Source organism: Boleophthalmus pectinirostris, unplaced genomic scaffold (assembly GCF_026225935.1).
Source record: "Boleophthalmus pectinirostris isolate CB_2022bp ecotype Guang Dong unplaced genomic scaffold, ASM2622593v1 HiC_scaffold_4, whole genome shotgun sequence".
Lineage (NCBI taxonomy): Eukaryota > Metazoa > Chordata > Actinopteri > Gobiiformes > Gobiidae > Boleophthalmus > Boleophthalmus pectinirostris.
Window position 1 is genome coordinate 42,825,716 of NW_026571353.1, and position 13,595 is coordinate 42,839,310.

At 45.1% G+C, this 13,595-nt stretch overlaps 2 protein-coding genes across 2 annotated transcripts in view; one reads left to right on the top strand and one right to left on the bottom strand.

The window, feature by feature from the left end:
* top3b (DNA topoisomerase III beta) overlaps window positions 1–8,137 on the bottom strand; it is a gene marked incomplete at its 3' end in the record, with an annotated part of 28,131 nt that extends 19,994 nt beyond the window's left edge. The window contains exons 1-2 of the mRNA XM_055161780.1: window positions 7,866–8,137; window positions 1,226–1,357 (exon numbers count right to left, since the gene is read on the bottom strand). Of these exons, the coding sequence (XP_055017755.1) occupies window positions 1,226–1,357; window positions 7,866–7,935 (202 nt within the window). The remainder of the gene's footprint in view (window positions 1–1,225; window positions 1,358–7,865) is intronic.
* On the top strand, window positions 2,500–4,311 carry LOC129411290 (interleukin-17C-like). The gene is made up of 3 exons (XM_055161781.1): window positions 2,500–2,514; window positions 3,434–3,606; window positions 4,083–4,311. The coding sequence occupies exons 1-3, from the start codon at window positions 2,500–2,502 to the stop codon at window positions 4,309–4,311; spliced, it is 417 nt and encodes a 138-aa protein (XP_055017756.1).
* Window positions 8,138–13,595: the final 5,458 nt, after the last annotated feature.

The window sequence follows — 13,595 nt, forward strand, 5'->3', positions numbered from 1 at the left end:
TAGTTGTGGGTGTAGTTGTAGTTGTGGGTGTAGTTGTAGTTGTGGGTGTAGTTGTAGGTGTAGTTGTAGTTGTGGGTGTAGATATGGGTCTAGTTGTAGGTGTAGTTGTGGGTGTAGTTGTAGGTGTAGTTCTGGGTGTAGTTGTAGTTGTGGGTGTAGGTGTAGTTGCGGGTGTAGTTGTAGGTGTAGATGTGGGTCTAGTTGTAGGTGTAGTTGTAGTTGTGGGTGTAGGTGAAGTTGTGGATGTAGTTGTAGTTGTGGGTGTAGTTGTGGGTGTAGTTGTAGTTGTGGGTGTAGTTGCGGGTGGTGTTGTGGGTGTAGTTGTAGTTGTGGGTGTAGGTGTAGTTGTAGGTGTAGTTGTAGGTGTAGATGTGGGTCTAGTTGTAGGTGTAGTTGTAGTTGTGGGTGTAGTTGTAGTTGTGGGTGTAGGTGTAGTTGCAGGTGTAGTTGTAGGTGTAGATGTGGGTCTAGTTGTAGGTGTAGTTGTAGTTGTGGGTGTAGGTGTAGTTGTGGATGTAGTTGTAGTTGTGGATGTAGTTGTGGGTGTAGTTGTAGTTGTGGGTGTAGTTGCGGGTGGTGTTGTGGGTGTAGTTGTAGTTGTGGGTGTAGGTGTAGTTGTAGGTGTAGTTGTAGGTGTAGATGTGGGTCTAGTTGTAGGTGTAGTTGTGGGTGTAGTTGTAGTTGTGGGTGTAGGTGTAGTTGTAGGTGTAGTTGTAGGTGTAGATGTGGGTCTAGTTGTGGGTGTAGTTGTAGTTGTGGGTGTAGTTGTAGTTGTAGTTGTGGGTGTAGGTGTAGTTGCGGGTGTAGTTGTAGGTGTAGATGTGGGTCTAGTTGTAGGTGTAGTTGTGGGTGTAGTAGTAGTTGTGGGTGTAGTTGTAGTTGTGGGTGTAGGTGTAGTTGCGGGTGTAGTTGTAGGTGTAGATGTGGGTCTAGTTGTAGGTGTAGTTGTGGGTGTAGGTGTAGTTGTGGGTGTAGGTGTAGTTGCGGGTGTAGTTGTAGGTGTAGTTGCGGGTCTAGTTGTAGGTGTAGATGTGGGTCTAGTTGTAGGTGTAGTTGTGGGTGTAGGTGTAGTTGTAGGTGTAGTTGTGGGTGTAGGTGTAGTTGTGGGTGTAGTTGTAGGTGTAGATGTGGGTCTAGTTGTAGGTGTAGTTGTAGTTGTGGGTGTAGTTGTGGGTGTAGGTGTAGTTGCGGATGGTGTTGTGGGTGTAGTTGCGGGTGGTGTTACCTGTGAAGTCGAGGCTCATGACGTGGCCGCACACTGACGTCATCTTGAATCGGACGTTTTGTCCCTGAAAGGAACCGATGAACTCGTGAACCGAACACGCGCCGTTTAAACCTTTACGACTCGAACACGAACCTGACGCACACAAAAGAAGAAGAAGAGAGGAAGAAGAAGAAGGAGACATTATAATATTTGTCCTGTTTGGTTTAATTTGTACTTTTCTGTTTGTCTCTTTGTCTCTGATCTGAGTCAGACTCTGACCTCTGACCCCTGTGACCCCTCCAACCCCTGTGGAGCGTCTGGGTCTAGGATCTGGGTCTGGGTCTGGGATCTGGGTTCTGAATGTGGATCTGTGTGTGGTTCTTGGTCTGGTTCTGGGGTCTGGACCTGGTTGTGGTTCTGGGTTCTGGACCTGGTTGTGGTTCTGTGGTCTGGACCTGGTTCTGGGGTCTGGACCTGGTTCTGGGTCAGACTACATGAGGTCCGAGAGCTCGTGCTCTTTTAAAGCTGCACTGCGTAACTTTTCCTGGTGCTTTGCTCATCATGTTCCGCAGTGTGGCATTAAACCGAGGCGTGTTTTTAAAGCTCATGAACGCCTTTCCACAGATCTGACCCGTGAGGCGCCACCCTGGAGTCTCCTGTTAATGCCACAGTCTGGAGTTCTGGTCCTGGTCCTGGTCCTGTGAGGTCAGACTCAGACTCATGGGGTCCTGGTCCTGGTCCTGGTCCTGTGAGGTCAGACTCAGACTCATGGGGTCCTGGTCCTGGTCCTGGTCCTGTGAGGTCAGACTCAGACTCATGGGGTCCTGGTCCTGGTCTTGGTCTTGGTCTTGGTCCTGGTCCTGGTCTTGGACTCGTGGCGTTTGACGTGGATCAGGGTCAAATGTAAATCTGCTCTTCATCCAAAATGAAAATGAGCGTCCAAGGCCGGAGCTAATGGACCGAGTGAGCGATTAAAACACGCCACCGCCAACGCCACCGCCAACGCCACCGCCGCCACCGCCGCCGGAACCTCGTCATCAGGACCGCCCACCAATCACAGAGCAGAGCCCGGCGACAGGGAGCGAGCGCTGGCCAATCGGACGCCAGAAACCACGGACGCCAGAAAGAGACGACGAAGAGACGAGGATAAAAACAGAACGAGAGACCCAGAACCCGGACCAGGACCGAGAACCAAGACCCAGAACCCAGAACCCGGACCAGGACCAAGAACCAAGACCCAGAACCCGGACCAGGACCGAGAACCAGGACCAAACCAGGACCCAGAACCCTAAACCATGGAACAGACGCAGGTGAGACGCTCGTGTCCCTCAGAACCCAGATCGGTTTAACAAAGACCGGGACCAGGATCAGGACCAGGACCAGACTAGACCAAGGTCCAGACTCCAGACTCCAGACTAGACCAAGGTCTAGACTCCAGACTAGACCAAGATCCAGACTCCAAACTGGACCCAAACCCAGAGTTCAAACTAGACCCAGACTCGATCCAGATCCAGACTCCAGACCCAGACCGAGTCGGGTCTACAGAGGGACTTGGTACAGAGGAAAATCAGGACCAAATTAAAGATTTCCTCTTTTTTTCAAAAACACTTTTGGAAAATGGAGTTTGTGCGAGAGACACACCGATACATACCGATATATCGATATGTCGATATAAGTGTTTGTGATATCGGCTTTAAATCTGCACGTGGACACGAGGCCCCGACGTTTAGAAGAAAAAAAAACGAGAAACACAACGAGAGTTTTCAGGTCACAAAACTCCAGAGGCTGTTGTGAAAACACTGATCTGTGTGAAGTTTGCACGTTCTCCTCGTGTGTCAGGTTCTCCTCGTGTGTCAGGTTCTCCTCGTGTGTCAGGTTCTCCTCGTGTGTCAGGTTCTCCTCGTGTGTCAGGTTATCCCGTGTGTCAGGTTCTCCCCGTGTGTCGGGTTCTCCCGTGTGTCGGGTTCCCCGTGTGTCGGGTTCTCCCCGTGTGTCGGGTTCTCCTCTTGTGTCAGGTTCTCCGTATGTCAGGTTCTCCGTATGTCAGGTTCTCCTCGTGTGTCAGGTTCTCCTAATGTGTCAGGTTCTCCTCGTGTGTCAGGTTCTCCGTATGTCAGGTTCTCCTTGTGTGTCAGGTTCTCCTTGTGTGTCAGGTTCTCCTTGTGTGTCAGGTTCTCTGTGTTCTCCTGTAGGGGGCGGTGTGTGTGACGTGTGTGTGTGTTCCGTCAGGTTCTCCGTGTTCTCCTGCTGCTCCTGCTCCTCCTGCCTCCTCCTGCGTTCTCCTCCAGGGGGCAGTGTCTGGACGAGACGTTCTGCTCCTACGATCTTCAGGAGTATTACAGCCAAATGGTGAATCTGCCCAGTCACATCCACGAGCGCAGCATCGCCCCCTGGAGCTACGTGTGAGTAACACAACTAAACCAGGACTAAACCAGGACTAGACCAGAACTAAACCAGAACTAAACCAGGACTAGACCAGGACTGAACCAGGTCTAAACCAGGACTAAACCAGGACTAGACCAGGACTGAACCAGGTCTAAACCAGGACCAAACCAGGACTAAACCAGGACTAAACCAGGACTAAACCAGGTCTAAACCAGGACTGAACCAGGACTAAACCAGGACTAAACCAGGACTACAACAGGACTAAATAAACCAGGACTAAAGCAGGTCTAAACCAGGACTAAACCAGGATTAAACCAGGACTACAACAGGACTAAATAAACCAGGACTAAAGCAGGACTAAAGCAGGACTAAAGCAGGACTAAACCAGGACTAAACCAGGACTAAACCAGGACTAAACCAGGACTAAACGTTCTAGTTGTGTTCTTGTTCCGTGTGCATCAGAGAACAGTGAGTAACCTTGCGCCCCCTGCAGGCAAAACATCGACCTGAACCGTGTGCCTCAGGTCATCCACGAGGCGAGCTGCCACACGTCGCACTCGTGTCGGGCGCTGGAGGGCGCCTTCGGCCTGGAGACCATCCCCGTCACTCTCCGGGTCCCCGTGCTCAAGAAGAACCCGGCGTGCTTCCCCTCGCCCGGATACGCCATGGACTACGAGCTCATCACCGTCGCCTGCCTGTGCGCCGTGTCCCGCAACAACTGAGGGGGCGGGGCCGAGGGAGGGGGGGCGGGGCCGAGAGACGGGGGGGGGCGGGGGCGGGGTCGAGGGACGGGGGTGGGCGGGGCCGAGGGAGGGGCCTGTCACCGTTACACATTCTGATGTCATTAAGAGGGACCTGGCGTGGTTTCGGTCAGCTTCGAGGAATGTAAACGTCACTTTGTGTGTTCCGTCTTTAAGCTTCGTTTCTGACGTCGCAATATCGAAAAGTCTCCCTGCGATACTTTCGATATCTCACCGTTCGATATTATTCCAGATTTATTCTCATGACGTTTTTTTTTTGTGTGGTTTTTTCTGACGTTTCAGTTTCGCACTTCGGCTTCTGTTTCCTCGTTCGTTTAACTCTGCACTTTTTCACTCTTCGCCGTTTTTACTCCGAGTCGAAGAGAAATTCAGAGGAAAAAACTCTGTGGAGATGTTTTGGTTTTTTTTGGTCCCACGTTTAAAGAGCTTCACGGCAGCTTCTGTTGTCGCGCTGAAGCAGCAAAGCATCATGGTCTATGTAGTCCCCGGGGCTTTTCGCAAACTCTCCACGTTTGAGTTTGTGTCCCGCGTTTCAGACAAACACGAAAAAAAATTTAAGATTTAACACCTTCAGGTTTGTTTGTTTGTTTGTTTGTTTGTTTGTTTTTGTTTTTTGTCATTGGAAAAGGACGAAGTGAAGACGAGGAGCAGAAGATCCCAGAGTCTGTGTCACGTCTGCACAAATAAACATCTGACATGTACAAACCTGAGTCCAGTCCTGATTTGACCTGGTCTAGTCCTGGTTTAGTCCTGGTTTAATCCTGATTTAGTCCTGGTTCAGTAGGACAGTAGGACAGGTGTATGAGGACAGTAGGACAGGTGTGTGTGAGGACAGTAGGACAGGTGTGTATGAGGACAGTAGGACAGGTGTGTATGAGGACAGTAGGACAGTAGGACAGGTGTGTGTGAGGACAGTAGGACAGTAGGACAGGTGTATGAGGACAGTAGGACAGGTGTGTATGAGGACAGTAGGACAGGTGTATGAGGACAGTAGGACAGGTGTGTGAGGACAGTAGGACAGGTGTGTGAGGACAGTAGGACAGTAGGACAGGTGTGTGAGGACAGTAGGACAGTAGGACAGGTGTGTAGAGACAGTAGGACAGGTGTATGAGGACAGTAGGACAGTAGGACAGGTGTGTGAGGACAGTAGGACAGTAGGACAGGTGTGTGAGGACAGTAGGACAGTAGGACAGGTGTGTATGAGGACAGTAGGACAGTAGGACAGGTGTGTGAGGACAGTAGGACAGGTGTGTGTGAGGACAGTAGGACAGGTGTGTGAGGACAGTAGGACAGTAGGACAGGTGTATGAGGACAGTAGGACAGTAGGACAGGTGTATGAGGACAGTAGGACAGGTGTGTATGAGGACAGTAGGACAGTAGGACAGGTGTGTATGAGGACAGTAGGACAGGTGTGTGAGGACAGTAGGACAGGTGTGGTGTGAGGACAGGTGTAGGACAGGTGTGGTATGAGGACAGTAGGACAGGTGTGTGTGAGGACAGTAGGACAGGTGTATGAGGACAGTAGGACAGGTGTGTGAGGACAGGTGTAGACAGTAGGACAGGTGTGTATGAGGACAGTAGGACAGTAGGACAGGTGTGTAGGAGTGAGGACAGTAGGACAGTACAGGTGTGTATGAGGACAGTAGGACAGGTGTGTATGAGGACAGTAGGACAGTAGGTATGAGGACAGTAGGACAGGTGTGTATGAGACAGTAGGACAGGTGTGTGAGGACAGTAGGACAGGTGTGTATGAGGACAGTAGGACAGTAGGACAGGTGTATGAGGACAGTAGGACAGGTGTGTGTGAGGACAGTAGGACAGGTGTGTGAGGACAGTAGGACAGTAGGACAGTAGGAGGTAGAGGACAGTAGGACAGGTGTGTATGAGGACAGTAGGACAGGTGTGTATGAGGACAGTAGGACAGTAGGACAGGTGTGTGAGGACAGTAGGACAGGTGTGTATGAGGACAGTAGGACAGTAGGACAGGTGTGTATGAGACAGTAGGACAGGTGTATGAGGACAGTAGGACAGGTGTGTATGAGGTGTAGAGAGGACAGTAGGACAGGTGTGTGAGGACAGTAGACAGTAGGACAGGTGTGTGAGGACAGTAGGACAGTAGGACAGGTGTGTGAGGACAGTAGGACAGGTGTGTATGAGGACAGTAGACAGAGACAGGTGTATAGACAGTAGGACAGTTAGGACAGGTGTGTAGAGGACAGTAGGACAGGTGTATGAGGACAGTAGGACAGTAGGACAGGTGTATGAGGACAGTAGGACAGGTGTATGAGGACAGTAGGACAGGTGTGTGAGGACAGTAGGACAGGTGTGTGAGGACAGTAGGACAGGTGTGTGAGGACAGTAGGACAGGTGTGTATGAGGACAGTAGGACAGTAGGACAGGTGTGTGTGAGGACAGTAGGACAGGTGTGTGAGGACAGTAGGACAGGTGTGTGAGGACAGTAGGACAGGTGTGTATGAGGACAGTAGGACAGTAGGACAGGTGTATGAGGACAGTAGGACAGTAGGACAGGTGTGTGTGAGGACAGTAGGACAGTAGGACAGGTGTGTATGAGGACAGTAGGACAGGTGTGTAGTAGGACAGTAGGACAGGTGTGTGAGGACAGTAGGACAGGTGTGTATGAGGACAGTAGGACAGTAGGACAGGTGTATGAGGACAGTAGGACAGGTGTGTGAGGACAGTAGGACAGGTGTGTGAGGACAGTAGGACAGGTGTATGAGGACAGTAGGACAGGTGTATGAGGACAGTAGGACAGGTGTGTATGAGGACAGTAGGACAGGTGTGTATGAGGACAGTAGGACAGTAGGACAGGTGTATGAGGACAGTAGGACAGGTGTGTGAGGACAGTAGGACAGGTGTATGAGGACAGTAGGACAGGTGTGAGGACAGTTGAGGACAGTAGGACAGGTGTGTATGAGGACAGTAGGACAGTAGGACAGGTGTGTGAGGACAGTAGGACAGGTGTGTGAGGACAGTAGGACAGGTGTGTATGAGGACAGTAGGACAGTAGGACAGGTGTATGAGGACAGTAGGACAGGTGTATGAGGACAGTAGGGACAGGTGTGTATGAGGACAGTAGGACAGGTGTGTATGAGGACAGTAGGACAGTAGGACAGGTGTGTGAGGACAGTAGGACAGGTGTGTAGAGGACAGTAGGACAGGGTGTAGAGGACAGTAGGACAGTGTAGGACAGGTGTATGAGGACAGTAGGACAGGTGTGTATGAGGACAGTAGGACAGGTGTGTATGAGGACAGTAGGACAGTAGTGTGTATGAGGACAGTCAGTAGGACAGGTGTGTATGAGGACAGTAGGACAGGTGTATGAGGACAGTAGGACAGGTGTGTAGGACAGTGACAGGAGTGAGGACAGTAGGACAGTAGGACAGGTGTATGAGGACAGTCAGAACAGTGTGTATGAGGACAGTAGGACAGTAGGACAGGTGTGTGAGGACAGTAGGACAGTAGGACATGGGGACAGGTGTGTGTTCGTGTCTCACCTTTGGACAGGATCTTGGCGATGGACTGGGCCAGGGACGGTTTCTCCGCGACCATCAGAACCGTCTTCATCTTCAAACTGTCTCCGACTGTCTCAAAACACAAACTCCGAGTGTCTCCGAGTGTCTCCGAGTGTCTCCGAGTGTCTCCGAGTGTCTCCGAGTGTTTTTGTGTGATGTCCGCTGTCCTCTCGGGCTCTAAACGCGTTTCTTTCTCGTTTCTTGCTCTTTTTCTTTCCGTCGTGTTCGTGTATTTCCGCAGCGGTCCGTCAGTCCGGAGCACTTCCGCCGCGGCTCCAAGGAACAGCGCCGCCCGCGGCAGAGAAGAAGAACTGCAGCAGCACCGAGTCAAACTCACATTTAAACTAAAATTAAAACTTAAACTAAAACAAAAAAAAAAACTAAAACTTAATCTAAAAAAAAACTAAAACGTAAACTAAAACAAAAACTTAATCTTTTTTGATCCACAGGGAAATGATTCAGACACAGAGTCGCACGTCACAAAATAAAATAACAAAGAGAAAAACTATAAATGGAGATAATAAATTCTAAATAAGCGGCAAAAAAAAAAAAAAAAAAAGACCAAGAGACAAGTGTGAAGTAAAACATGATTATATAAACATAAATGTACAAAATAAAATAATTCAAAAATAAAAATCAAATTGAAAGATAAGTAAGAAAATATAAAATCTCAGCTTTAAGTTGTGCAGTTGTAGGGAGTATTATCTGTGACATAAGGGTGAGTTGTACAGTTGTAGGGAGTATTATATGTGCCATAAGGGTGAGTTTTACAGTTGTAGGGAGTATTATATGTGACATAAGGGTGAGTTGTACAGTTGTAGGGAGTATTATCTGTGACATAAAGGTGAGTTGTTATACAGTTGTAGGGAGTATTATATGTGACATAAGTGTGAGTTTTACAGTTTTCAGTAAAAATAAACACGTTGGGAATGAAACATCTTTTAAAAATAAATGAAAAACACAAACACATTTAATTCCTGTTGATTCAGATTTATTTTTCTTTCGTGCAGGTTTAGGTTTGCTCCACATTTTCTCATTTTAAATCAGTGAAACTGTGACTCCCACAGCATTTTTATGACACCGTCTGTATTATTTATATTTTTATTTGTGATTATTTGTTGTTTGTTTTGTGATGAGTTCGGGCTCTGACTGCTGCTGTTCCCGCTCCGTCCACATGAGGGCGCCGTCTGTCCACGCTCCAGTCTGCACGCACGCTTTTATTACACAGACATTTATTATTATTGGACTTTTTTCTTTCTGTCTTTCATAATATTGATGAATAATGCATCAGTTTTATTCAGTGTTTTTCAGAGACACTTTACAGAGCATTATTCAGAGTAAAAAGTGGAGTTCAGTTTTTACATTTCCTCCGTGTTTATATTTCACATTTGTGTAAAAGTTCATGAAGTAAAACTGGACCAAAGTTCCTGTTTAACCCAAACCCAGAGTTAAATGAACGTTTAGAGAGTAAACAGATAACACTTTGTAGAGTTATTCTGATTTAACTCAACAACACACAGAGGAGTTTTATTTTGACACTTTATTTGAGTTAATTTAAGATGAAATTCAGAACAAAACTGGTTCAAACTGGTTCAAACTGGAGGGAGTTTGAAGACAAATTAACACTAAGAGAAGTTGAATTAACTTCAACCAAATCAAATATAACCCCAACTCCAACACACATTTAACTCTCAAAGAGTTCAAATTAAACTTAACTCTGCAGTTTTTATTGTGTTTTTCTCTCCACATGTTCCTCCTGATTCAGACGTTTGTCCAAAGAATCAAATATAAATAAATAAAATAATAAACTGGAGAACAGAACCTGGATCTTTTCTCTCTTATATAAACACTCACGTTTTATTTTGAAAAAGGTTTATTTTGGTAAAATAATAAAGACACGAGGAGCTCGGCTGGTCTGTTCCTTAGGAACGATCGAGTTGAGAAAAGAGTTTCAGCTCTTTGAGGAACATTTTATATTTCAAACATTTGTTTTGTTTTTGTTTTTGTGGATGAAAAATGTTCCAAGTAAAAAAATAATAATAAAAACATTCCAAAAGAGTTTCATGTTTTTTATCCAGAGCTCACATCCGAGACAGAAGAGAACATGTTCACATAAAGAAACACTCTGGAACATTCACAGAAGAACAGAAGGAACATTTATTATGTTTTATACCCAAAAAAAAAAAAAAAAGAGCTTCATTTTCTAAGTTTTTCTTCTTTGTGTTTCTTCTTCCACCATCAGCTCCACAAAACTATTCTTGTCTTTTTTTTCACCAACGACTTTCTTTTTTTGCACAGTTATTATTATTATTATTATTATTATTTTATTGACAGTTTAAAATAGAAAAACAGCGTCTTGTGTCGTTGTTGCGACGCATCGATCGACACAAAAACTAAAACTCATGAAAACTCTGATGGTTTCACTTCAAGTGATTCAGACAAACTCACGAGAAACACTCAGGCTCTGGAGGGTTTCAGTTCACATTTGTTCTTTCATCGGTCACAACAACAATTAAAAAATAAATAAAGAACAAATAAAAAAACAAAAAAACTAGATATTTGTGTGTGTATGTGGGTGGAATTTGTTGGTGAAAAAAAGAACACACACAAACACAAAACACAAACACGGAGCCCAAATAATAAAGTCTCCTTTTTTTTTTTTTTTTTTCATTTTTTTTTTTTTTTTTTGGCTGCTCTGGGCTTCCGTCGAGCGTCTTCTGGTGAATTTGTTTTCATTTTAATCTTTTCTGGATCATTAAAGTCCTGGGAAACATTGTTTGTTTTTTGTATAAATGGATAAATGATTTTGTTAAAACATTTTTTTAATTCAGAGTTAATAAATTTTCCTTTTGAGAATGATTCTTTTTTTATTAATCTGTAGTTTTAGAATTTGTAAAAACTGATTGTGTGTGAGATTTGTTCTGTTCCTGATCATAATATAAATGTTTTTAGTTTCCACATTAAAATGATCATTATTAAAATTAAAACAGTTTTCACTTTGTGTTTCGTTGTGTTTTTATGGTTTAAGAAACGCTTCACACACCAAAGATTATTTTCCATCTACTTTTGTTTAAACAGTGATTTGTTTCTAATTGTAATAAAATATCCACAGTTCCAGTTTGATTAAAGTTAGGCTCAGAAAACATTTTACAAAACACAATGTGTAGGTGAAAATGAAACTGTTGTATTTATATTTTTCTGTATTTTTTAAACATTAAAATCACAGAATAAAAGGAAAACAGTTTGTCCTGATTTGTAGACGAGGCGCTCAGAGAAACCAGAGTCTGTGTTGATTTTTAACAAAACAATTTGAAGGTTCAGGGTGAAGTTTGGGCCTGAAGCTTCGAGGAAAAGGCCTTTTCTTTGTTTGTTTCTCGGTGAGTCGTGGATTTTTAACATGAAGAGTTTTTACACAAACAAAACCTGGAGAAAAACACACGAGACTCTGACAGACGAACGACCGACTGAAGATCAGAAGATCATCTCCACAACAGAAAACACTGATGAAACACGATCAATCTGATCAATCTGATCATGTGTCGTGTTTTTATTATTGTATTATTTTATTATTTTATTATTTTATTATGGAGCTGCTTCACTGACGCTTCAGGTCGGATCGAGTCTCGTCGAGTTTCTCCTTTGGAGGTTTTAGGACGAATTATAAGAAAAATAATTCATTTTCTGCTCAAACCCTGAGACTCTCAGATGAATAAATCCACTTTTCCACGTTTCCTGGTGGATCAGTTCAAAGTGAAAACAACAGAAGGATTCAGACGCAGAGTCTCAAACCCAAACAAAACCTGTTTTATAAAAGTACAGTTCATATGAAAATCAAATAAATCCATCAAAACACAACAGTGAATAAAACATGTTCACGTGTGAAAAGGGCAAAGCTCAAATTTAAAGGAATAAAATAAACTCATTCAAAAAGAACAAAAACCCAGAGGATTTTCTGTGAGTTTGTGTCGAGCGAGTTTGAGCGAACACAACGTCTCAGCTTGTTCTTGTTTTGTTGTTTTCTGTTTGATTTAATCTTTTAAAAAAACACATTTGTTGGAGATGTTTGTATTTCCTCTTTTCTAAAAGTGGACGTGACGTGTTTCTGCTCGAGTCGAACTTCACTCGCCCAAAGAAACACAAACAAAACACAAAGAACAAAATCCAAAAACATGCTAATGCTAATGCTAATGCTAATGGTAAACACACACTGTATATAAATAATATAAATGAAATAAAGTATATAAATATATATAAATATATATAAATATACAAGTAAGCGTCGAGTGTTTGGTGTAAACTGTTTCTTCAGGTCGATGTAGAAAATGTTTGTTGTTGTTTTATGTTTTTTTAAGTCAACGACAAACGTCACTGAACTTTTATTTCACTTTGTTTTATGATGAAATGTGATTTTCATTTGATGCTTTAAGTAAAATAAAGTTCTTTAATGTTAAATAAAGTTCTTTAATGTTAAATAAAGTTCTTTAATGTTAAATAAAGTTCTTTAATGTTAAATAAAGTTCTTTAATGTTAAACCGACAAAGGTTTCAGTTTTAGTGTGACGTGTGACGTGTGACGTGTGACGTTTTTGTTCAACAGAATCAACTGTTTCATTTCAGGATTATAAAAGATTAAAAACTGCTTAAAAGGTAAAACATGAATTATAATTAGATCATAAACAGATTAAAAGAGCAGCTCATTTTATTTTTTACAAAGATTAAAAATAAATTAATGTGTAATAAAAACGTGTGTGAGTTTTTGTGACATCACCAGAACGTTAAGTCGAGTTTCTGATTTAAACTAAAATAAAGTTACTGTGACAAACACCAGGACGATACAAGAATGAACCAGAACCAAGAACCAAGAATCACATTCTTCTGCACTTGTGTTGAACTCATAAACAAATAAACAAATAAACAAATAAACACACAAACTCTGAGCTCAGCTCGACTCTGGTTATTATTTTAGTTTTATTATTTTAGTTTTATTAATGTGCTCTTTAATATAACCAGAGTTTGCTGTTGTTCATAAACTAAACTCTTGTTTTATTTGTTTTATTTTGTATTCTTTTGTATTATTTTGTGCTCGTGCTGTTTGCGGGACAGAGACGTCAGAGTCGCTGCGTGATCGCGCTGACGGCGCGTGTCACGCGTGGAAAATAAATCCACTGACTTTAATTTCACTGAGATCAACTCGAGAGTCACGTGACGCGCTTCAGACGCGTCTGGATCATTGAATGTGACACACGAAGAAGAGCCCCCCCCCCCCCCCCCACAGGGAAGAGGCCCCCGGCGGAGACACCCCAAGAGCCCCCCCCCTCCAAGACTCTCCCAGACGGGGGGAGTCGGGAGGAGCCGGGGGGAGTCGGGGGGAGTCGGGGGAGCCGGGGGGAGTCGGGGGGAGCCGGGAGGAGCCGGGAGGAGTCGAGAGGAGCCGGAGGAGCCGGGAGGAGCCGGGAGGAGTCGGGGGGAGCCGGGAGGAGCCGGGAGGAGCCGGGGGGAGTCGGAGGAGTCGAGAGGAGCCGGGAGGAGCCGGGAGGAGTCGAGAGGAGCCGGGAGGAGCCGGGGGGAGCCGGGAGGAGCCGGGGGGCCGGGAGGAGCCGGGGGGAGTCGGGAGGAGCCGGGAGGAGTCGGGGGGAGCCGGGGGGAGCCGGGGGGAGCCGGGGGGAGCCGGGGGGAGCCGGAAATTTCCACACGGAACCGAGTCCGACCGAGA

What these genes read in the sequence shown, in the direction of transcription:
- LOC129411290 (XM_055161781.1), top strand. An exon ending in ATCGCCCCCTGGAGCTACGT is followed by an intron (nt 3,607 to 4,082) that starts GTGAGTAACACA and finishes CGCCCCCTGCAG; the next exon opens with GCAAAACATCGACCTGAACC.